Source organism: Fragaria vesca, linkage group LG4 (assembly GCF_000184155.1).
Source record: "Fragaria vesca subsp. vesca linkage group LG4, FraVesHawaii_1.0, whole genome shotgun sequence".
In the NCBI taxonomy this organism is placed as follows: domain Eukaryota; kingdom Viridiplantae; phylum Streptophyta; class Magnoliopsida; order Rosales; family Rosaceae; genus Fragaria; species Fragaria vesca.
The window spans coordinates 23,038,465-23,064,230 of NC_020494.1; the positions used below are offsets into that span (position 1 = coordinate 23,038,465).

Consider the following 25,766-nt stretch of genomic DNA (forward strand, 5'->3'; position numbering starts at 1 on the left):
ATTCAGAATAAGTAAGAAATAATTGATCCTTAGACAGAAATATAATACATACATTCATTTTACTAAAAAAAGAGTGCACTAAATATTGGCCATGACAATTACGTACTTACTTCCTAATTGCCAGGATGACAGCAATCAATTGAGACTAATATATCGTATATACTTCATTATACGTACCAAATACACTACCAAATATAATCAAGTTTGTTATGTGAGCGATAATTTAAACCCTGATCCATGTATGGGAGCGCGGTGTCATGCATTGTGTAGTTGTACTATTTAAAATGCATGTAGGTTCTTGATGATGATGAGGAAATAGAGAGGGAGGGTGAGGTTGATATGATATATGATAACAGGCAGAGACGCAGAGTAACGAAAGTGAGCTCGGCTTGTCTTGACGCGCCAGTACAAGATACGAAATAAGAGATCGAAGGAGAGACATGGGATATTGAGGGTAAGGCCTACATTGCTGCATTCTACTGCTTACTTCTACTGTTCACCACTCTCTACTCCTTACTACTGTTGGGCTGGCCCCAAACACTCGCCGCATAACGACACGATAGGCTGCTAGAAAATTTACAGTCCAAAACCACTGTGTCTTGACGCTTGAGTATATGTACCCCATTATATATATTCATTTAAAAACAAGATATTTGAGCAAGCTAGAAGAAGAACAAAGCCTCATCCTTATACATACCGACTCCTCTCTCTCTCTCTTCTTCATATTTCCGGATTGTAGCTGTCCGCAGATACTAAATAATTTCCTCTCGATCAGATAATTCGAGGGGGTTTTTCTCAAGCTACATAGCTAAGACCACGTTGCATATATCCATTTTCACTTTTTTTTCCCTCTACTGAATTAGCTAGCTAGGTCTCAAGGAGTGTGAGTTGAACAGTACTGTTGAGAATTGGTTTGTCTGTCGACTACATATAGATGGCGGCTGCTTCTTCTTCGTTGGCCTTCTTTGGGAATAATAGCAGAGACGAAAATCAGAACCAGCTGATGACGTCGCTACAACAACCACCGCCAGCTTCCTCAACTGCTCCAATTTCTACCACTCCACCCACTGCACCTCCTCCAAAGAAAAGAAGAAATCAACCTGGAAATCCAAGCAAGTATCTCTATCCCTCTTTTCACACACATCATCAATTCCTTTTGATTCATTCAGGAAAAAGAAAAAAGAAAAAAAAAACCCTAGATAGGTCTGGGTTTCTTTGAATCTACTCGTCTACCTAATTTGAGTTATCAAAACGGTAAGTAATAGCTAGGTTTGTGATTTTTGATAGCAGATCCAGATGCAGAGGTCATCGCACTGTCTCCCAAGACCTTAATGGCAACAAACAGGTTCATATGTGAAGTCTGCAACAAAGGGTTCCAAAGGGAGCAGAACCTACAGCTCCACAGAAGAGGGCACAACCTGCCTTGGAAGTTAAAGCAGAAGACCAACAAAGAACCCAAGCGAAAGGTCTATCTGTGCCCCGAGCCCACCTGCGTCCACCACGACCCGTCTCGCGCCCTCGGCGACCTCACCGGAATCAAGAAGCACTTCTCTAGAAAGCACGGCGAGAAAAAGTGGAAGTGCGAGAAGTGCTCCAAGCGGTATGCTGTTCAGTCCGATTGGAAGGCTCATTCTAAGACTTGCGGCACTCGGGAGTACCGCTGCGACTGTGGTACTCTCTTCTCCAGGTACGTTCTTGTTTACCTCTTCTGATCATAATTAATTTCTTCATATAAATTAAGTTTATGAATGGTTTCCTGAATCTGGAAAACAAAATTATTGCTGTTTCCACGTGAGTGATAGTCTGTGTGAAACTGAAATTGCTGGAAAAGGGTTTCAAAAGGAAAATCAAATTTTTTTACGGGGAGAAGGGAAAATCAAGCTCATCTTTTTCCTCGAAAACGCCACCCGTTTAATCTTTTTGGCTACTCACGTGTATTTGCATACAAATGAAAGCGAAATGGGGAGCACGAATATTGGTTAAATTGCAGTGCTTTGTTCTCATATGAGTTGGATTATTGGATATATATTTATATGTGTGTTTGTGTTACTGGGTTTTTGTTCTCTTCTGGATTGGCTTCATGTAATCAGAGTCCTAGCCTTTCCAGGTACTCATTTCCATGAGATTGAACATGTAGTCATGGGACCAAGACTTAGATGCTCTCTGTTATCTCGCTCTCTGCGAGCTAGTACTGGTAATTGATTGAGAGACTCTCAATTGGTCTATCTACCTACTAGAATCCCAATTTACAGTTTTCTTTCTCAGATCTTTAATTTTTATACTTTTTAGCTGAGAGGCTAATGATTAGATTCTTAGAATGATGAGGTATTCTTATATGATTAGAATCATGCATGCTTGTGGAAATATTCTCTGTGGAATTGGAAAAATTGACTATTCATAGATTCTGCATTTAATGTAAGAAATAGGTTTCTGATCTGACTGATTAGTATCTAGGGATTTCCAGTAAAGCTCAACATGTTTTTGATCGGAGTGCCCTAATCCACTTTTCTTTTTTCCTTCAGTACGTAGATCCTTAATGATTGATTCTCATCAGTGAAATTCTTAAGTTACTGTTAGTTATTTGAAAAACAAATTATTGACGTTGATAATTCATCAACACGTACGGTCAGTTCTTTTGGCCTTTACTGATTTGGTTAATTGATAGTTTCTATTCAATTACATTGTTCATCTGTCATGATAACTTAATCGCATGATATATAGGCGGGACAGTTTCATCACGCATAGGGCATTCTGCGATGCACTAGCTCAGGAGAGCGCAAGGCATCCTTCAAGCTTAAGCGCCATAGCTACTAGTTCTCATCTCTATCCAGGAAACAACCAAATGATGAGCTTAGGCCTATCCCAAATGGGTGGCGGTTCCTCCCTCCCACCTAATAACATGTTGAGGCTAGGGACTACCGGTGCTGGCGGTGCTGCGAAATTCGAGCACTTCATGAATCCTTCCTCATTCGGACAAGCGCAGCCTATGCCTAATTCTTCTGCTAGTTTCTTCAATCAAGGTTTTCAGGATCAGCAACAATCTCTGAATGGATCATTTGCTGCTAACAAGTCGTTACATGGACTAATGCAACTTCCTGATCTCCAAAGCAACACTCCTAGTAACAACTCGCCGTCATCAACTACTACTGCGGCCGGTAGTCTCTTTAACCTCGGCTTCTTTTCGAATAATAATTCTGATCATCATCAGTTTAGTGATGGAAATGGTGGCAGCCAAGGAACGACGCTCTTTCCGAATGGTATGACTGATCATATTGGCTCGGCGCTACCATCTAGTCTCTTTGGGAATTCCTTACAGCATGAGAACATGACTGGTGCACATATGTCTGCCACCGCGTTGCTTCAGAAAGCAGCTCAAATGGGATCAACTACGAGCACCGAAAGCTCGTCTTTGCTAAGAGGATTAGCCGGGGGTACTTCCTCAAATACAAGAGCAGGAACAAAATCCATTTCGGGTCGGCAATTGGTCTCTTCTAATTCTAATGTTGGTGGTGTCAGCTTCAGCCGCGAGAGTAGTAGCGGTGGTGAACATGAGCAACACATGAGATCACAGCAGCAGCAGCAGCAGCAGGTGGAAAATGAGAACCATCATCTTCAAGGACTAATCATGAACTCTCTTGCCAATGGAAACAGCTCCGCGGCTTCCATTTTCGGATCATCATCTGCGGATCATCATAACAACTTTGGTGCTCATGGTTTTGCCAATGGCGGTGCTACTAGGGTTTCTCTAATGGATCAGCAGCAGCACAACAACACAAACTTTAGCAACGTGGATGAGGCGAAATTAACCTTGGATTTCCTTGGCGTCGGAGGAATTGTAAGAAACATGGGCGGTGGTGGTGGTGGATATGAGCACCGCGGCATCAATATGAGCTCTTTAGACCCGGAGTTGAAGTCATCGCAACAAGCAAGTCAAGCTTATGGAGGCACTAGTGCACTGCAATGAAACCAAGTAATTAAGTTCATATATATAGATGAGACCGATGTGTGCCTGTTCAATTGATATGTAGGAGTTGAAGTACTCGCTAGTTATGAAGTATGAACTAGTAGTGCCTTGACCCCCAAGCCGTAGGGTTTCGTTAATTTATTTCTGCATGAAGGCTCATAATTGATCCACTTAATTTTGGTACTAATTTTTGTATTGTTTAGACATGATAATGGATCAACATCCCATCCAAGATTATTCTTGGTGATAAATAATTTCAAGTAATGAAATGAAAATATCTAAATTACATAGAACTACATTTTGTAATTATAATTTACAATGAATTAACTATCGTGGTCGGTGAGCCATGGCTTGGTTGGTTAAGGTGTTTAACTGACAACTTTGAGGTTATGGGTTCAAATCTCACTGACATATGTAGGGTGTGTGAGTTATTAATAAAACGTTTTAAAAAAATAAAAATAAAAATAAAACTATCGTGGAATATCGTGAGTACGTATGGTAATCTCATGAGCGCTTGTAAATCATGATCTGATAAACGTATGAGGTAAGCCATGTTGTAATTAAATAGAATCAGAATGTCACACAAGAATCTTCACAAATGAATACATTCCAACAGAATAGACAAGCAAAGATTTAGTTTCTTATTGTCTAGGTTTAAGAAATCTCAACTAATAATTTAGTATCGCCATGCATCAAGATCAGAGAAATATAAATGATTTCTTTTGCAGACAGGGAGAAAGAGGGAGAGCCTCCCTGCGACGAATATGTCACCCCACCCTCTACTAAATTATGATATTTGACACCCTTATTATAAAACATGAAAGGAGAAGATCGAATTGTTCGGCTACCTAATACCTAACCCTACTGGCTGCTGCTAATATATAATTTGCTTGGTACGTTTGACATCTAATTAGTTTAATTGGCGCTTTCTATACACAAATATTCTTTTCAGCATTCTAGCTAGCTAATTCCCTTTACCACGGTCCACGTACGTTGACGTTTTAATACTCAACTTCACTGTTCCTGATCGATACCTAGCTATATGTTTTTACATTGAATTAGAAAGTAATTTTAACTTCATTGATCTTCACAAGCATATGCATGTGTTTTGTTGTTGGGTTCAGGTCCGGACTGAGCTAGGGAGCTGGCAATTCTAGAGATATATATATTACTCTTAGTCTCATGAGCAGCTGCAGAGGCAGAGAGGCAGCTCAGGGGCAGAAAATGATATCTATGGAATCGATCGAGTATAGCTAGCTAGCAAGCATATGCAGAAATTTCCTTATTGTAATTATTAGGAAATTGATATGGGGCTGTCTGCTATTGTCGTAATTGCTGTCTCTTCTATCTTTGCAGGAATCATCACCCCGTGACCTGCAAGTGTGGGATACCTATCATTTGTGGGATACCTATCTTTCGAATTTCTTTTTCACAAAAATAAAAATTTGAAAATCTCATGCATCAGTTTTAAATTTATTCAACATAATGTCATAATCTTATCAACAAAATGATCAGCTTATACATTTACTGATTTACAAGTAAACAATGATTCAAGCTTAAAATTACAGTCTACGAGCGAGGAGAATGCATATAATTAATTAATTAATGGAATATAATTAATTAATTAATGGATAAACTGAAGTTTGAAAGTAAGTTTGATATAGGGATGGGATGATGGTATTTTAAATTTTCTGGAGAGAAAACTGTATGTTACAATCTCGATCTCCATGATAAGGTGCCCTTTCATGGATAGTAGAGAGTTATCTTTGGTCCAATGTGTAGGTCCATATACCTTGGGAACCACTTGTATACTTCGATAGATCTATCACGTACCTGATTCCTTTTTTGTTGTTGTTGCAATAATATATGTTGAGTTTTATTGGAATGATATTGATCAATTAATTGTACGTAATGTAGCTCATTTTCAATATAATTATTAACATCGTCTACTTTCAATTATAACCTATCCTATGGTCAGCTGAAACCATCATAAGTGGTCGAGTTAGTAAGAGCCTAGGTGTGGAACCCCCATACCTATATTCGAATCTCAGCCAACGCTAATTGAAATTAAATCCCAATTTATCCTTGGTGGCCAGGGGGAGAAAGCGTTCTAATATGATCCCTTGGCGCAAATTAGTCTCTGAGCCTGGAAAGCCTTTGTGGATACCGTGGTTGATACTCTAAAAAAAAAAAAAAAAAACATATGGTCAGCTTACTCAGCTAAAGCATCCATCAGCATTTCCTCATGGTTTTCTTTTGGAGATAAATGAATAATTCATTAAACAAGAGACATGCCTAATTACAAAGCCTGCAAATACAAATATAAAAAGATCCTCATGGTTTCTAATCATGACATCGATCACAGTCCCGTAGACAGAGGTGTAGCTAGGGTAGGGTGAGAAGAGTTAGATGACCCTTCTCAGTTTTTGGATTTCATCGTTTGATTAACTAGTATATATAGAGTTATAGACTTTGCATATATAAATCATCTAAGACACTATTTTGACCCTTCTATCATAAGGACTTCCCCATCATAAACTGGAAAAACTAAAAAAATATATGTTGAGAATGCTTTGGCCCATATACAAAAGTCCACTTATGATTTATAACTTTCAAGTTCTTTTAGGTTTATAATATATTTTATTTATAGATTAACAATAATTGTTTACTCCTACATACTGAATATATACATATAATGCATAACTTTGGTTTGATCTCTACGCCTTTTTCTTCTCTATTCTGAGTGTTTCCACAAATAGCAAATTATCTTTAGGAAATTAATTCAAAATCTGAAACTAGAAAAGCCTTTTTGTAGAGATTATCGATCATATCATAAGAGAAAAGTAACATATTATATGACACTATATATGAAACTCTAAAAAATAAAATTCATTTATATGTCTACCACGGTTACAACGAAAATGAAACTACGATCCAAACTATTAGCAATATTCGATTGTTTGAGAAAGATTAGTTATTTTGTAATGTTGTAATGATTCATAATTTCTATATTATTTAATCAGATTTATTTTTTATTTAATAAATACTGACCCTTCTAATTAACATTTTTGGCTACGCCACTGCCCATAGAGACCAACTTATGCATGTTACAGTTATATCTTTGCGAACTAGATCGATCCATAGACACATGCGATGTTCCGATGAAAGTATTTTCTTCATTCATAATGGCTTTACATTACAAACACACAGCTAAACACAGACATATAGCATATATATGTAGATTCAACTATTCAAGTAGTCAACCTAACGAAATTGGGAGAGAAATATATATATGTTTCAACGAACTGTCAACAAGCTGTAGTATCTACATATCATTATCATGTGGAAATCTGCATTAATATATAGATAGCTGATATTGCTGATGAACTTCTGGATCATATATACCAAAAAAAAACTGGTTAGCTAGATGCTAAGGTCGTAGTAGAATACAAAAAGAAATGAATAATGGGGATCTTGTCTAGACGCTGAGACCTTGAGGGTCGGGGGAGTTTAGGCATCAAAACTTGTCTCATATTAGTACAGAGACTTGACTTACTGAGCCTATATGTCTGTTCTACATATCTCTATCTATCGCTCACAGACTCACAGTAACATAAATGGCATATATAGATGAAGATAAGAAATGGAATTCCTTCCACGAGACTCTATTCTAAATAATTAAATGAAACTGCTTCTTTTTATCCTGGCTCCCTAGCTAAAAGTCATTCTTCCAAACTGTTAAGTTAAGTAGATTGCCTGATTGCCTTACTGAATTGATCCTCGTGATAGTTTGATGCGGATCAAGTATTAAGAACATGTCTGCAACAGTCACTCAACAGACACCAGAAATAAAGAGTAGTAAACTCGTATAAAATGGCAAATCCATGCCGCAAATAGATTGATTTTATTCATAAAACATAAGCTCCCAACAACTATTACAATACCCATATTTATATGGGTTACAATACTTAGAGAATAAGTAGTTTAAAGCTAAAAAAAAACTAATTAAACATAAATCCTAATAATTATAAAATAAGTCCCTAAAACTATATCAATAACAAAATATCAAAGATTACGAATATATAATTAAATATTGTCTTATATGCTCATGCATCATAGTTAGACTCAAGGAGCCGCAAAACAATGTTATGTATTTTGTTTTCTTTCTCCTCAAGATATATATGCAATTATGCATTGAGATGGGTAATCACCTAGTACGTACCATCTAGGCTACCTTTCCTTGTATTTTACAGTATTTTTGGTTTCATTGCTAAGAGAAGAAAATTGAAATTTTTGAACTTCATCGACCTACACATGACAAAAATAAGAGCCGGATATCCCTTGCTAGCTATAAGAGCGTACAGAATACAAGTTTGTATCACAAACCCGATAGGTTTTTAATATCTATAATATGTGGAGGATGGGATCCGAACTATATATAATTTATATCAAATTTCAACCTTCATGATTTAATACAAAATTTATTGTTGTTTTTCTTTCCCTATTATATATGTGTGTGTATTTATTTAATTATTTTTTATGGAATTAGATGTTACTCCAGGGGGCGTAAAGCCTATATATTAAATCGACCGATGGGACGAGCGGGAGTTAAACTCTAAAACAAGTCCAACGGCTGGTCAACCGGGAGCATAACTCCGATACAATTCGAAGAGCCTACAAAAGCTATAAAGAAATACAAACTCAAAAACTAATGTCTACAAGAGGACTTTATTCTGGCCTAGAAAACAATAACCTACATAACCAATTATGTCATAAACTCCAAAACAAGTCCAATGGCTGGTCAACCGGGAGCATAGCTCCGATACAACTCGAAGAGCCTCGAGGCTAAGACCATTCCGGTGTACCTTTCTAGTAAAAAGGGGGGGGGGGGGGGGGGGGGGGTGTAAACTCTCAATATGGTTGTGTAGGGATCTTCTCCGTCCCCAAAAGAGTCACCAAAGCCCAGAGCAAAGAAAACACACCCAAATTGGATTGAGGAGGGAAAGTGGAAAGGCTCACAAAACCCAAGCCACACCCACTGCCCTCAAACCATGAATTGGGCAGTCCTTGCCAGAGACCCAGCAAAACCATCAGAGCTGGTACCGTGTCAGCCTCAGTCTAGCGGCCTACCCAGCCACGACCCCATATCTTCTACAAGTGCTGCCGCTGAACCACAGGAGACCTCTTCCTGGTTCTTTGAAAAGCAACCTCCTTGGGAAGCCTAAAAAACGACGACAGGTTAGTCCACTGCCGCCCTTGCTCGATCAAAACCAGTTCACAGCTGTGTCTATGTCATCGCTGCTCTTCTCACCTATCAATCTAAATTTGTTCCGCGCCAAGACGAGCCTGCGTATCCCGATCTAAGTAATGATACCGTAGGAACCAACCACCACCCCTCAACCTTAAAAAGCTCCAACAACCTGGACCCCGGTTTGTTCTACCCCGTCTCTTTTCGCTGAGAACTCGACACCAAAAACGTCCTGATGCAGTCGGATTCTCCGTCGGGTCGGGTCGCCACCGCTATGCTCACGAGAACCTACGATTTCTAGGTTTCGGTGTTGGTAGCCGTAAGCGGCTAGGTTTTTTGGTTAAGCTGATAGACTTATGTGTGTGTGTGTATTAATCGATCTGTTAACTCAAAAATCACTTTAAGCATTGTGAGCCTTGCGTTTACTGATTAATTTCATTCCAATTATGTCCGTACGTATCTCACTAATTTCATTTCATTCCAAGAAGCGGTTTCAAACTTGCAATACTGATTAATGAAGCTCCTATAGATTTGAATTTCGTTGTAACTGCTAAATGCTAGCTAATACATATGAAAATGAGTTTTAACAAGAGATAGGATAAATTTTCTACCAGTCATTTAATTAAAACTACCAAGAAGTTCTAGCCAGCTGAGTTGATGTCTGAAATTTAGTCCCCCGGCCCCAAACACTTGTGGAGTTCTGGTGGTCTCAAAAAAAAAAAAAAAAAAGAGAAAGAAAATATAATTAAGGAAAAGAAGAAGACAAAATATACAGCTCGAAGAACCTCGCATCATTCCCTTCATGACACTCAAATTAATCCAGAACTTGATGCGTAAGATAAACTTTCGGACAAACCGGCTTCCATTGAAACAAGCCACATATTTCCCGGCCTGCAAACAAAACCAAACTTAGTGATAGCAATATTTCACATTATCTTGATACAGCAATATTAGTGTTAAGTTAATGTTAAATTTCTAGCTAATCAGGGTTTTTGTTCTTTTCGATTTTTTGTTTCCTGGAAAACTCATTAGGTTAATGACACAAAAATATCAATCAAGCTTATTAAATAGAAGACGTTAACAAACAAGAGGAAAAGGTAAAATATGTAAAGGTAAACCGGTCAATTATGTTTTGCTTTGTGTCTCTGCGATATCAAATGTACGTAGTTTCTGTTCTGACAATTGTTCATATGTTCATGGAAATTGGAAGCTTTTTCGAGCTAAAGAAGATCTTTAATCTATCTGAATAGTCGAGAGAAACATCGAGGACTCGTGACTCTGGTAGCTACGTACAGGCAGCCAAAGTATAAGTTAAAATCACAAAAAGAAAAAAGTGATTGATAATATAAAAACAACAAAAACAAGACCCGAAATGTGTACTCCAGGTCATGACTCATGACTGCCTCCACACTATGTGACCATGCAAGACACTGTCAGAAAATTTTCTTTAATATTTGAAACAAGAAAAAAGACGTATACCAAAGACAAGCCAGAGAAAGTGAACAGTAGAAAGCTAGCGGTGTTTAGTTTAGGACACAATTACCAAAGAAAACTAACTTATATAATTAATTTACAAGCTCTAGGTCACTAATTTTCACGTACCTGATCTCTCTGTCTCTCTCTTTCTCTCAGTATATTTGTTCACTGAAAATTCCCACCTCCTCCAAAAGATTGGGTTGACGGCGCAGCATTGCTCTCTGAATCCAAGGAGCTCATATGCTCGATCTGAGTTTGTTGTTGCCCACCGCTCATGCTCCTAACAATCTGACCAACCCCGAGAAAATCCCTAGTCAACCTATCAGACCCGCCTCCGAACATGGAGGAGCTCCCTCCTCCAGCAGCAAAAGAGTTCATCAGGTCCTGGAGGCTGTTCTCATTTTCACTGCTGCCACCGAAAATGCCGCCTAAATTGGCGGGAACTAGGGAGGCCGCCGTGGCGGGGCGTTCAGATTTAGTGGAGGATGTGCTTCCAAAGCTTCTTAGGAGCGAGGCAGAAGTGTTGTTGCTCGAAGTAGTTGACCCCATTTGAGCCGCCTTCTGAAGCAGCGCGGTGGCGGACATGTGCGAGACACCATGATGGTTGTTTTGTACTTGAGAACTATAGAGTGAACTCACATTGCCGGAGCTGATGTGATCACCACCGCCTCCGCCGATCATGTGACTAGAGAAAAGACTCGACCCGCCTTCGCCGCCAGCTCCACTGCCATTACTGTTGTATTGGTGCTCAGGATGAACTAGTAGATTAGTATTGCTGGCGCCAGTGGCATTGTTGCTATTGCTGCTGTTTGATAAGAAAGGTAGGTTAAACAGATTGCCTCCTGAAGAAGAGTTGTTGCTGTTATTCTGATGATCAGAAAATTGCATCAGTCCATGGAATTGTTTGCTTTGCAGCTGTTCTTGATCGTGATGGTATTGCTGGCTAGGCTGGTCTTGATTCATGAAAAAGGTTCCCGAAGACTGCGGCGGACGAAACGACGATCCCATTGAAGGTGGAGAAAGGAGATGATCGAACTGTCCGGTCCGGGCATTGCCGCCGCCGCCGCCGAGACGTAAGATGTCGGCAGCCGCTGAGTGATTGTTGTGGTGATGATGATCAATATTAGGGCCCACAACCTGCTGATGGTGGTGATGAGATAAGGCTAGGCCAGTGTTGCTGGTACCTCCATATAAGTTGCTTCCAAGGCTGCTCAGATTGGGTTGATGTCTTGCACTTTCCTGAGCCAGTGCATCACAGAATGCCCTATGAGTGATAAAACTGTCTCTCCTGCACTCATAAAATTAAAGCAAGTCAGTGACTGGATGCTTCCATCATCTTTCATGGTAAAACTAGGTTAAACATTTATCTGAATTGAAAGTCATGTCCAGATATTACACCAACTTAGAATATGTACGGTGCACTCGAAGTGTCATCCATTATTGGCCGGAAAATTAAGTGATTTTTTTTCCCATGTAAATCTCAATGGACCCACTAGGCTCTCAAATAATTCATAAGACACCTACGGTTAATTTTACTATCACCAAAATGGTAACCCCATTTAATACCTTTGTGATTTTGATTTCAATGTTTATCAAATATGATTTTGATTTTAGAATGGTATAGAAATGAATGGAAGAAGCTGGATCAAAACCTAATGTGAAGGCTAGAACTCAAATAACTGTCATATACTATAGTTATAAGTTAATGCAGATATAAGAAGGTAGCTAGAGATTGCAGAAGGAAATTAACCTAATCAGATACAAGTAATTGATGTTTGAGCGAGATTGCCGTATATATACATCTGATGAAATGTAACTAATCAATAAACCCATTTTACGTCTTATCCTAAATCAATATACACAAGTACTCATGAAATGTCCGTCTTTTTCCTGTTTGAAATTTTAAATATTCCACAACACAATTGCCCAGCTTAATTAAAACCAGTTGAGAGAGAGAGAGAGAGAGAGAGAGAGAGAGAGAGAGAGAGAGAGAGTCGCCATAGCTAAGCCAGCTTAAGCTAGTGTTACGAAAGATGATGATGAAGGAGAACCTGGAAGATTACAGTAAAACTGGTCACATTTGGCCAACTCAGAAGAGAACAAACAAACTGGCATTGACTGTAACAGCGAGCGCACACCATTACCAATCAGGAACACACATTGCATAACAACACGTGAGTACGATCGAGAAAGCTAAGCTAAATTGAGGGAAAGAAAAAAGAGGCGAGGGGCGGTGTTTCCGATGTAAAACAAAAGAAAGGAAACGAAAATGAACTGGTACAAGTACTACTGATTAGTCTGCTACCATTTTCTTTTTTCTTTTGTTTTTGTTTCTGGGTTTTGAACGACTGGATTGGACATGTAATGTAACCTGAAACCACTACGACCATGCCAGTTTCCAGAAATCATTCACGTGCGAGCATGTTTTGCTGCCATTTTCTAATTCCCGAAAACAAAATTTTATTGAATTAAAATCGAATGAGTTTGAAAAAAATGAGAGTAACATAGAAAGAGAGGACCGTTTTTGAAAACAGAGAAAATTAGCGCATACTAAAAGCGTGAAACGCTAGCCTCTTTCCCATCTATTGTCACTCGAGGAATCTAAATCCTAAACGAACCAAAAAAAACACTGATCGAAGTGACTGATGCCGCTACCGCTGTGCTGTGATATGATTAGTTAATTAATGAGCTAACTCAAATCTCTGGAGAATGTTTTACCTGGAGAAGAGAGTACCACAGTCGCAGCGGTACTCCCGAGTGCCGCAAGTCTTAGAATGAGCCTTCCAATCGGACTGAACGGCGTAGCGCTTGGAGCACTTCTCGCATTTCCACTTCTTCTCGCCGTGTTTTCTGAAGAAGTGTTTCTTGATTCCGGTGAGGTCGCCGAGGGCGCGAGACGGGTCGTGGTGGACGCAGGTGGGCTCGGGGCACAGGTAGACCTTGCGTTTGGGTTCTTTTGTAGTCTTCTGCTTTAGCTTCCAAGGCAGGTTGTGTCCTCTTCTGTGGAGCTGTAGGTTCTGCTCCCTTTGGAACCCTTTGTTGCATACCTCACAGATGAACCTGTTTGTTGCCATTAGGGTCTTGGGAGATAGTGCTATCACTTCCGCTTCTGGATCTGTTATGAAAAATGACAAACAACAAGACTTTTAATTTCAACAACAAAAAAATTCATATTTATTAATCACAACACTAAATGCTACAAGACAATATCATCATATATTTATACAGAACTCTTTGTGTTGTATCGATCCCATTTCAATCCCAGCAAGCTAGTACTCTCGATTAGTTAGGGTTCCAAATGAACAATTCAATCGATTTTTTCAGAAGAAGTTTCCTTTGGTTTTGTTGCGTAGAAGAAATGTAAAGAAAAAGAAATTCAGATACTTGCTTGGTGTTCCAGGTTGGTTTCTCTTCTTCTTATTCTGCGGTGGTGGTGCTGGAGGCGCGGTGGCTGTGGATGATGTTGGTGTGGAGCTGGAATGCTGCTGTTGCTTCATCAGGTTTTGATCTTCTTCTCTAATTCCGAAAAGTGAAGAAGAAGATGCAGCCATCTTTCTTTTCTTGTTGAATTGTTTCTCTTGCTTGGCCGGCCCTTATAAATCTGTTTTGAACTGATAGGATGGGAGAGAGCAGTTTTGAGTTGGAACTCCTGCTTCAATCTAATCCCAAAGATTCCAAAAGCCAGTTACAGACTGATAGGATGGGAGAGAGCTTTTGGATTAGTGAAAACACAAAGAACAAGCTAGAAATTCATTGATATCAAGCAAAAGATTTGAAGAAAGCTAGAAGAGGAAGGAGAAAAAGGAATCAACTCCATAGCTGGCCTGGGTTTGATGCTTCTGTTTCTGCTTTTTATTTCCTGTCTTGGTTTAAATGAAGAATTCTCAGAGCAAAGGGGGATGTTTGTTATGGTTTCTCTGATTTGGTGTCATGCACATACACTAACACATATACACAGCATATATTTTCGTTTATTTTAATTCAAATTCATTAAATTCTTCCTTCTGTTCCAGAATTTAACTGAAGTGTTATTCCTCCAGAAAATAAAATACAAATTGAAATTGAATTGAGAGAGAGGAGCTGAGGCCTACAGGTCGGTGGACCCAATCAAATTGCGCAAAACGACACTGTATGGTGCGTGAGAAGAGCATGAAGCAGCTCTCTCTCTCTCTCTCTCTCTCTCTCTCTCTCTCATTTTCGTATCTTCTTACTTAGATCCAGACAAACCAGCCCACATCACCCTTCTCAAGTGGACCTAGCTCCCTCACAGTCACAGTGAAAAATAAAAAAGTGAACCTAACCCTCAAGTGAAAATTATTGGTACTAGTTTTCTGTAGAGAACAAGAACACCTGAAGGTGCACTGACATGAACTTGTTTCCTGAAATTCAGCTTAAGCAAGCAGAGAGAGGGCAACTGTACTAGTAAACATGATTTGTGCTCCGAACCCTGCTAATATATAGGTCTCTGCTTCGCTACTTTCATGTAATTGGTTTGCTCTTTCCTGGCCTCTCTTATACTGCCAGTCACATCGATCTGGGGTCATACATGAGAGGCTGGTTTAGTCATTTTAATGAGAAAATTGATTATAATTAATTAATGGTAATTAAGTAAATAAAATATGAACTATGATATTAATTAAGGACCTAATATTCCAAACCCAACCACTATCGTTAAACCATTACATGGCAAAATCATTTTCAGATTTTACACTACCAAATCAGTTGCCATCATCACCAACCCTACTGCTTATTCCACCATGCGTCACTGCTAGCTTATATAATGCAGCAAAAACCAGAGAGCACCAATTGAACTCTAGTCTGGAGCTCCCTTAGGTGATGAGTGTTACTGATGAACAAGAGTTAATATAGCGAAACTTTTGCTATTTTGTGGAATCTGGATGCTTGATTTGAACTGTTTTTCCTGAGCTGAATTTTCGAAATTGGAATGACAGTTTTTATTCCATGCCAGCTAAAACCTTTTTTTCTCATAGAAGAAAGCTAGCAGAAGATTTTTCATTCTTTAAAACAATGACAGATTAACTATAACCATGCACATCACTGTCATCTGTATCATGATCTGATAATATGATTGAGGTTGAACTTAATATTCTTCTTTTTTTTTGCGTGGCTTAATATATGGGACCTGTGAGTCCTAGCTAGCCTGATCGAGGATTAGTAACCACTAAACGTTCATGTCATTTATATAAACTCCGATCCGCAGCTGTGTTGATTATGCTCCACATCCTATTGGGAGCTTCGATTCTGATTTGGATATAGAACTGTCTCTGTTGCTTAAACCAAAAGAATGCCTTAAACGAGAACGAGAGAGATTATTTGCTACCTTTCATTTTTAAACCTTATGTATAAACATGTCTTGGTTTTGAATTCTCAAAAGGTGGTTTGTGAATTGTTGTTGCTAATTTCATGCAAATGACAACTACTTCTTGTGAACGCGGCATTGCATCACCCCATTCACCCCTGGCTTGTTTGAGGAAGGTCTTGGATATAACCATGTAACTGTAACTCTCATACCCTTTGTCTTGTATAAAACTCTAGCTGGATGTAGCAAATGCCTTCCTCGCGCCTAAATCAAATAAATCCTTTCTTCTTTTTGAATTACAATCACAAATGAATTGTCAAAAGAAGATCGATGCACATATGCGTGTCAAAACTGTCCGGCAAGAAAACATCCAACGAGTATAAATATATGAAGTGTTTGCACATATAAAACTATAATAGTAAACCCTAAAATTCCAAACCTAATAAATGGTTTCAGTTACATGCAGAGATCGAGAAGAGAGAATTGTCAAAACCCAACAAAGCATTTTGAATTAAGGAAGTCATTGCTGCATGTAGTTGGTGAAAGGTGAGAGCCAAGAGAGATGGAGAAGACCAGACGAGACCAGAGACCTTATGTATTGAGTGACAAGACAGAACGAGTCTGTTCCAAACACGAGGTCGACGATGATGCTTCATTTGGAAGTTTACTAGGAACCCGGACAAGCTAGCTGCGACTTCGATCAACAACGTCGGCGTTTTGGTGTTTAGGTTTTTAACCCTTTGCGTAACCTCCAACTAAGTCTGCCTTTTTAAATCACCGGTGTCTGTCTGTGTTTTACTTTTTGACTTGTTAACGTTGAGCTGTGGATTTTCCGGGAGAGGATCAACTAGTTTTGTAGTGAGACGTCGTCAGTCGGACCGTTTAGAACTATTTATTGCCTTTTTGGGAATTTGGGAGGAGACCCTGGTTTTAGGGCTTTACGGGTTTGAATCGGGAGCCTCTGGCCCAGACGTTTTTCTATTTCTTTTTTTGTATTTTTTTGGGCCCATGTGACGCGGGTTAGTCTTACAAAACACATTTTCTATAAAAACAATGAACAGAAAACTGGGGGATGGAAACTGGAAAAGGAAATCGAATTGCGTAAATTGGAAGAGAATGTACATTAATATTTAAAAAGGAATTTTTTCCTTTCGAGCTAGTTAGCTATTCTCAGCTTGAGACCAAGTAAGAGAAGGCAACGTACTATCTGCTATATATGAGGCTCTGTAGATTCGCATTACAGAGGTTAATACATATGATCATCGTAATGACGTATGGTGTTATGAAGATCAAAGTGATGAATAGGTACGGTAAAGCATATATGGAAATATAACATCCTTGGGTCAAAATGATTATGTTGAATATGCGCTATATGTGCAAGTTAATTTAAGCATGTTAATTTTGGGTCAAAAGCAATCGAAAAGTAACAAATTGACAAAATATAACATTCTCAAAGATAGCTAGCTATCACAGCCGGAGTAACAAAAAACAAACCAACAACAAGATAACCATGAGGAATATAACAGATCAGAGAACAAGTCTAATGTAAAATGATGAACAAAACACATAATGAAACGGTCATCCAATACCTCAAATTGCATCTAACCAAATCAAAGAAGAGCACAAATGGAATCAAGATAAAAAAACTGCCACAACTATAGAAATTGACTATGACATTCTGGCTCTCCTCAGTTCCATTCGAATCTCTGAATTCAACTTTGTCAGCTCTCTCTCTCTCTATCTCACCGAAAATGGCCGCTATCATCAGAGAATTCCCTGAATCCCAATGTTCCCTCGTTGTTGTTGTAGTTCTCTTACATTCCCGCGGCACAGTTGATTATGTCAAAGGTGAAATCATCAAGCGGACAGTATCCACTTGACACTGAACTAGCATAGAAATGGGGTCTTGCTCAGCAGTAGTACTAGTGCTGCGATTGAGTACGAACTTGGCCCAGACAATTCCCAATTGAGGCCCATGAGATTTTGGATGTCTGCCACGAGCGTCCCACAGCAAAGCCAACTTGTGGTCGTCTTGCTTTCCGATTTGGAACAAGAATTAATGCCGAGAATGTTATGTCACCCTCACGTGGGTCTATGTGTGGTTCTGGCTCGTAAATGCATGGAAGAACTTTTCCATCAGTGGGGAGGCCCCCAACTGGTTCGGAGAGCCATTGACGCTTCTTAAATTCCAGGAGCATCCGCTTCTTCTTCTTCTTCGCGTGTAGGATTGTGACTGCCAAACGAGAACAAGTAGCGGTCCTCGAAAAACACCACTCCCGCGGACCAATCACCATGGAAGTTACCAACAAGGTCAAGGAGATCCCACTGTTGTGATTTCAAATCAAAACAATCAAATCTGATTGCCGGTGTAGATGAAAAGCTCTTTCCTAGTAAGACCAAGAAGACGTGAGTGTTCCATGCTTGCCGGGGGAATCAACTCCTCATGGAACTTGCCACATGTAGAGAATCGATATATTTCGAAGTCTCCCACTGAATAAATATAACCGTCCGGACCAACAGCTGCTTCGCCATATTGATAACCTATCATATTCCCACCGCCCGGCCTCCATTCCCCTTCTTCTCCCAAATCCAGATCCAAGTGTCGGTAAGCAATATGTTCATGTTCATCCTTAACGCCACCGGTGCCGGTACCACCAATCAGGTATAAGGTGGAGTTTATGACGACTAGGTTGCTTGAAAATATGGAGGGTTCCTCATCTGAACATGGAAAATTGAGGCGTCTGACTCTGTCATTATCAGATTCACATCCGATCATCGTGTTGCCGTCGTCAAAGTCGATCGCCGACTTCTCCTCAATCACGTACCAGTAATTCTTGTCCTTGCCGGATACTCTTACGAATATTGCCTTGTCCTTGCTGCTGTACGCCTTGGTTTGCGATTGCACCTGCTGCCGCCATCTTGCTTTGAGGTTCTTCTTCCTACAGATTGTTGCGAGATTAGTATTTCCCTTTGTTTTCTCTTCGTCTCACGCAGTCACGCTCACCACCAACGTTCTCTATATGTAGGGTTTAGGGTTCCTATATATGATCGACTCCTCCCAATCCCAAATAAGGAAAAATATAAGAGCTTTAAATTACAATATTTTTTTTCAATAACGATTGGAATTATGGATTATGATTCCTATGTCATCTCATAAAATGGAAAAAAATTAACCAGGGGGAAGCAAAGCGGGAAACATGCATATATATTTCCTTCCTATATGATTCCTTCTTATAGATAATGCGGCCAGATGGTTGGAGGCCAAGAGCCCAAATCTGTTAAGACAGTAGTCTGGGACGTACGGTCCGTCCGATCTCGGACCTTAGTCACTGTCTTCGCGATCGGTAGGGATGGTTCTTTCTGAGGGTATACTTCGATTACGAGTACTGCTATGGCTGCTGAGTTTGGTTGTGACACGACACAATGACACATAGCTTGAATACTCTATTGCCCCTACAACCGAACACCTGATTATGTGTTGGTTGGCTTTGTTGATGCAGGGTATCCCTGACCCTCATAAAATTCGTTCTCATATCATTGAATCACCGGGATATTTTGGAGGTCTATGAAACAGACAATTATTGCTACTTTCCTTAAGAAATACATGTGGTGTGAGGTCTACGACCAATGAGCATACGCGCATTTATGAGGATAATGCAACGTGTATTAAACAAATGAAATATGGCTACATAAAAGGCTACAACACCAAGCATATTTCACCCAGTGGCGTAGCCACAATAGGGCCAAAGGGGTCAATTGACCCTTCTCAATTTTTTACCATGTTTCTAATTGGTTGAATTTTTTACATCTTATTATACATATTATCATAACATTACATATTTGACCCCTATGACACAAAGACAAATATAGAAATATAAGCCAATCTATATTTATTTTCTTAAAACATTGGACTCAAAAATAATAGATGTCTTCTGCCAAACACTTACAAATCTACCTAAAAGGCTAAACCCTATCATGTATTTATTTTTTTTCTTCATTTTTATTTTCAACTATCTTTTTCTTATTTTTCTGTCTTAATATTCCAAGACTACGTACATCGTCGTCGCATGTCAGCCTTCGTCTCTATTCCATTTCGGCATTTCCCATAATTTAGCATTAGCTAAAATTGTTACTACCCATGCGAAATAAATTAAGATTATGGGACTAAGTTATACATGGGTTCAAATCTACTATAAATCTCAATCCCTGTTTTCTTTGTTGTTGAAATTTTTTCAAATTCTTTCCCAATAATAGCTCTAGAATGACTATTATGCCTAAGAAACCATTATTTAGAATTTTATGTGGTATATGAAAAGTTATCTAAAATTTGACCCTCTTGTAAAAAGTTTCTAGCTACGCCACTGATTTCACCCAACTTCTTCTACAATCAACAACAACACAAGTTCTTCAATATGCAAGTGACTCAAGTTCGTTCTGAGGACAACATTGCCAACTTGTATACCAAGTCGTTGCCTAAATCCATATTTGAGAAACATGTTAAAACATCAGTATGTATATACTTTCTGAGATCTGATGATTGTACCATCCGGGAAAGATGCAGATTTTAAGAAGTGTGTAGCTGCTCACATAATGTATTACCAAATATGAAGCGGTGTATTGCCCTCTTTATTTCGACCAATGTTTCTTTTGTATGACATATATATTTTTTTTCGATAGTATCAACATAGTTTTGTTAGTTTAAAAGACGTTCTTTTTTTTTTGAGAGAATAAAAGACGCTAGAATGTCCTAAAATGTCCCTTGAACTGGTAGCACATCAGTCTCAGCTCACCTCCGTCGTCAAAACCCTCCCGCCCAATCTCCCGTTCCCCTAACTCCAATGAAACCCTAGCATAACACATTCAACCTATCTCCATGGAGTTTCCCGCCTTCACTACTTTCCGGCCATCTTCTCCCTTCCCTTATCCTCCCAACAGTCCCCTCCTCTCCTCCAAATGCTCGTTCCGTCGCCGCAGACAATTCAACTTCCGGCGAAGCACTTGCCGCTGCAAGCTGTCATCACTTCGAGTAACGGCGACCGCGGCAAGCAACAGCGGACCTGCCGATGTGGACAGCGAAGTGAATTGCGACGAGTTTTGGGGGAACTCCGAGTTCGTCGAAGTCGTCGGCATCGGAAGCCGCAACGACGCCGTTTTCGACTTCTGTATGGAATCGCCGTTCCGGTTTTCGTCTCTGCGATTCTGGTAAACTTATGTGTTTCTCTATAAAATTCACTGCAAATCTTAGAAATGAAGCAAGTCGATGTTTGCTGACGGTGATTGGATTTTGTTGCAGGAATATTGTGATTAGGGACTCAATGAAGGCGCAATTACAACGGCGGATCGTCGGAAAAGGTGCATTGCTTGTAGTTGTTGTGGTAGTTTTATGGAATTGCATTGTATTGTGGAAATGTCTCACTTATCTTTTGTTTTGTTTATGACTGCAGATGTGGCTCCAATGGTGTTTGAAGCGCCGATGTCTTCAAAGTCGTGCGCAAAGGCTGTTATACTTGTTTGTACATTTCTTACCTATTACTTGTGTTTATGAGTAGGATTTATGGTTAAATTTGATTTATCATTAAGGGACTGGAGGATGTGTTTTTGCTATATATGGATGGGGGAGGTTTTAGTCACTGTATCTCTTTTTGTCTAGCATTGTCGTTGTCAGCCTTTTATGGTTCTTCATTATACTATGGCAATCTATTGGTGCCTCTTAGTTGTGATGATGAGATTACGAGCAACCAAGTTTATATGTTACTTTTCTCTCTAGGTGGCAAGTGCGGGATACGGCTTGGATCTCATTACCGCGATTGATATACTCAAAACGATAAGATCTGCAAATGGATTTGTGGTTACTATTATAATGAAACCATTCAGCTTTGAAGGACAGAGGCGCCAAGATGAGGTAATGCTTGGGAACTTAGTGTTTCCTGACTGGCCTTTCTGTTGATTTATATGCACAGACGATGTGATGTTGAATCTAACTTGCAGGCGAAAAATCTCATGGAAAAACTTCAGGAGCACACAAATTTACTTATTGGTGAGTGATGTATTATGTTTCCTTTTGAATGAAGATTTGAAACTCCGGCTGTAATTTAGAACAATTTCTGAACCAGTTTTTCAGCATCACCATTAAGTAGCACATTATGTTGCTTCTTTTCACATGCAGGTCTTGATACTGATATGTTACTGAAAAAGGACTTGGTAACTTTGGATGAGGCCGTCAAGACTGCAAATAATGCTGTTTTAATGGCAATAGCTGCTGTATCTGTTCTAACATCTGTAAGTAACTAAACATACTTCCATTATATTTTTGGTTCTATGATTTCACAGTAGCCACGACTCACTTGGTTATTGCTGGTGCACTCACAGGATATACACAGAAAGTTTATTGATGCATCCCATTATGATGTGAAAGAAATCGAAGTTTCAGAAGTTGTGCAAGTAAGTGTTCTGACCTTTGTCAGCTACAATTAGACTTATTGAGTTTTATAGTTTTATCTGCACAATTTCTTGCGTCTTATCTTCTTGATCACCTTAATATAGTTAAAAAGTTCTGGCTTTGCAAGTTTTAGAATGTGTTATCTCTCTTTGTACCTTTTAACAAGGCTAATGCAACCATGTACAGGTTCTGGAAAGATTTAAAGAAGCAAAAATTGGATTCGGTGCTGGCTACAACATCAAAACTTCAATTTTACGATCCATGTATGACTGCCCTTTCCTGAGTGTGGGTGTAAAGGTATGATCAGATGGGGTTTGTTTTCAGGGGGAGTACAAGATCCCCCAAACCCTCTTCTGTTTTGTGTTTGTTTACCTGTTTTCTGCTCTTTTCCTGCTTTTCCAAACTTTTGATTTTCATTGGGTCTGTTCTTTTATATTTTTATTCCCTTTTCTGTTGCCCAGGACTTGGATGGAATGGTTATATGCATTGTTGCAAGTTCAGGTGCTATTGATAACAGCGATGTACAGGAAACTTTGCGTACTTTTCGTCAAACTACAGAATACGAAGGAGAAATCTTAATCTCTACAATTCGTGAACCCAGTCTAGAGCCCAACTTGCTAGTCACAACAGTTTTTATCTTAGGGTAACTTTGTTACTTTGTACCTCATAATTCATTAATGATTATTATTTGCGACTTTTGTATTTACTGCCTTTGAATTATAGTATGATCGATTTCTGCATGACACATCTTGACTTGTGTGCTAATGGAAATTTTATGTGTGTTACCAGTTTTGCTGAAAAGCAGGTTTCTCAGAAAAGTAGCATCTTGTCTGGACTGGCTCAGCATTTTCCGTTCTTTTTCAATCTATTTAGTAGACACCAATCGCAAATAAATGACACTCAGGAAAGTCCATCACTTCAAAATGCCATTTCTGAAGAGATAGATTCACCAGATTCTGGTGAGCTGGGAAAGATAAATGGTGTTGATGTTAAAGCTGAAGATTTTAATAATTATTTTGAAGAACCTCAGACCGAAACTAACAGAAACTACAATGAACTCCACAATTCCAGGTTTATTGAGATCTCACTTTCAATTTAGTTCTCTTGACTTTTGTCCTGCTATGCAAAATCTTATATACTTGTTTTCTTTTTTGGTGGTGTTCTAGTAGTGGATCTGAGCAAGCTGATATTAAATCGTCTGGTTTATATGATCCAATCACTGAAGGTAGCAATACTGTTAGTTTCTTTTTCCTTCTTAAAATTTGAATCACCAGTTTCCATTTTCAAAGAGTAGCTTTTGCACAGTTCCTCTTTATCCTTAAGAACATTTGACGTTACTGTTTAGTCTACAAGTCAAACAAGTTTTGGCATTTACTAATTATTGTTAAAACTCAAAACCGCAATGCCAGAAACTCATGCTTTCCAAAGGCAACCGCTTGTTAGTTGGAACTTGGGGCATGATTATCAGATTGCAAAGGATTGGGGGAAAGAGAAGGGTGTTGAAGATGGAGCTACTCTGATGCTTGATAACATGAGTATCTTCTGCCTTCCAGTTGGTGTGAGGTCTCCAGAAGAGTTGAAGGACAATGATTCATTTCCAACACAAAAGTTGGAAAAGAAAAGTAAGGATGATGTCAAAGTACAACCAGCTGCGAATCTAAGCATGTCTTCTTGGAGTCCATTGAATGACACAAGTCTTGAGGCAGTGAAAGAATTTTATAATTCGACATCAGCTCTTGTTAAAGGAAAAGATGCTGAAAATCCCAAGCAAGGGAATCTCTCTGCCCGTGCAGCATCCATGCTGGTAATCTGCCATTGTTAATCCATATGCTGTATTTCAGTGTAATGTTTATAAGGATATCTTAATGACATAGGATGCTATGTAATCTGTATAGTGTAATTTATTTGTCCTCTGCTTGTTAGAACTCACATGAGATTAAGTTTGGTTACCTTTTCTTCATACAGGAAGCAGAACGGGATTCACCAAAAAAGTGGAGTCCTATGGTGGAGATGCAATACAGAGGAGGGATTTACAAAGGAAGATGTCAAGGAGGTCTTCCTGAAGGAAAGGTACTTGCATAACCTTATAACAGTGGGGCAAATAGATTTTTTTTTTTCAGGTGCTTGGATATTTTAATAAAAAATTTGGTCTGTACAAAAGAAACTAAATTCTAATCCTGAAGAAATTTCCACAGGGTCGTTTAGTTCTTGGAGATGGAAGCATCTATGATGGTATGTGGCGCTATGGAAAAAGATCAGGTATGGGTAAATTCTACTTCAGTAATGGGGATGCGTTCCAGGGATCATGGAGGGATGATTTCATACATGGCAAGGTAATTTCTTTCAAGTAAAAGTGAACTGGCAGGTGTATTTATTTTAGTTTATTAAGAGAATGATCTGAAGAAGAAAGTTATTCACTTCACTCGTAACATGGTAAAATAAAATATCTGAAAGAAAATATAAAGCTAAGACCTAAGGCATAACAATTGTCGTAAATAAGTAAATAACAGACTTTTCTTGATTGTTAAACTCCATTTATCTGTAGCTGTTATTCTGAATAGGTTGTTTCTAACTTTCTATGATATGTATAGGGTTGGGTTTATTTTCACACTGGGGACCGATGGTTTGCAAACTTCTGGAAAGGAAAGGCCAATGGTGAAAGTCGCTTTTATTCAAAGTCTGGTGATGTCTTCTTTGGCAATTTCCAAGATGGTTGGCGACATGGCCAGTTCATTTGCATCGATGTTGATGGAACAAGGTTTGTGGTTTTCTTATGACTTCATTTCCCCCTTCTAATCGATACTGTGAATCTAATTAATGTTATCTTTATACTTACAGGTGTATTGAGAACTGGGATCTAGGTGTTCTTGTAAGCCGTAAGCTGGACTGTGATATTGGTGATGATGGTTAAAGTCTTGTAATTATCTTGTAAATTCACTAAATTGCATTACCTTATCCTATCTGTGTATTTCACCTTTAAGGGCAGGTGTAGGTTTTAAATTCATTGGCATTCTGTATCTATCCACAGCTTCTGTATTGGAGTCTTATTTGTTTTGGTCTGATGTAAGCTACGAGGGTAGCCCCTATGAAATTTGAAACATTTACCCCTAGCTTACTGTCAAAGACCAAATGCAAGAGGCTATACCAGTGAGTTTGGCGTTATTGGAAGCATATGTAGATTGAGAGATGTATCATCTAAAATTGAGGTGCATGTTTTTCCAATTCATTGCTTCTTTATAGTGAAAAAGAAACAAACAAATATGGAGCGAGAAGTTTGATGTTGTGGCCATGTACACTGATGGGATCAGAATTAAGGTAG

At 39.0% G+C, this 25,766-nt stretch overlaps 3 protein-coding genes across 3 annotated transcripts; 2 read left to right on the plus strand and 1 right to left on the minus strand.

Moving 5' to 3' along the window:
- Nucleotides 1-655: 655 nt before the first annotated feature.
- Nucleotides 656-4,133, plus strand: LOC101308078 (zinc finger protein NUTCRACKER-like). The gene is made up of 3 exons (XM_004297742.1): nt 656-1,112; nt 1,291-1,687; nt 2,722-4,133. Exons 1-3 carry the CDS (start codon nt 935-937, stop codon nt 3,962-3,964), a joined length of 1,818 nt encoding a protein of 605 aa, XP_004297790.1. The 5' UTR covers nt 656-934; the 3' UTR covers nt 3,965-4,133.
- Nucleotides 4,134-9,954: 5,821 nt separating this feature from the next.
- On the minus strand, nt 9,955-14,559 carry LOC101308372. The gene is made up of 4 exons (XM_004297743.1): nt 14,077-14,559; nt 13,407-13,803; nt 10,815-11,976; nt 9,955-10,103 (listed from the first exon to the last, which is right to left on the minus strand). Exons 1-3 carry the CDS (start codon nt 14,237-14,239, stop codon nt 10,854-10,856), a joined length of 1,683 nt encoding a protein of 560 aa, XP_004297791.1. The 5' UTR covers nt 14,240-14,559; the 3' UTR covers nt 9,955-10,103; nt 10,815-10,853.
- A 6,322-nt stretch (nt 14,560-20,881) lies between these two features.
- LOC101299580 (protein ACCUMULATION AND REPLICATION OF CHLOROPLASTS 3-like) lies at nt 20,882-25,540 on the plus strand. Its single transcript, XM_004298587.1, has 16 exons — nt 20,882-21,210; nt 21,302-21,360; nt 21,453-21,517; nt 21,776-21,910; nt 21,997-22,045; nt 22,175-22,287; nt 22,378-22,449; nt 22,634-22,744; nt 22,909-23,090; nt 23,237-23,518; nt 23,614-23,672; nt 23,857-24,251; nt 24,413-24,517; nt 24,643-24,780; nt 25,039-25,205; nt 25,286-25,540. The coding sequence occupies exons 1-16, from the start codon at nt 20,882-20,884 to the stop codon at nt 25,356-25,358; spliced, it is 2,334 nt and encodes a 777-aa protein (XP_004298635.1). The 3' UTR covers nt 25,359-25,540.
- The last annotated feature ends 226 nt before the right edge of the window (nt 25,541-25,766 follow it).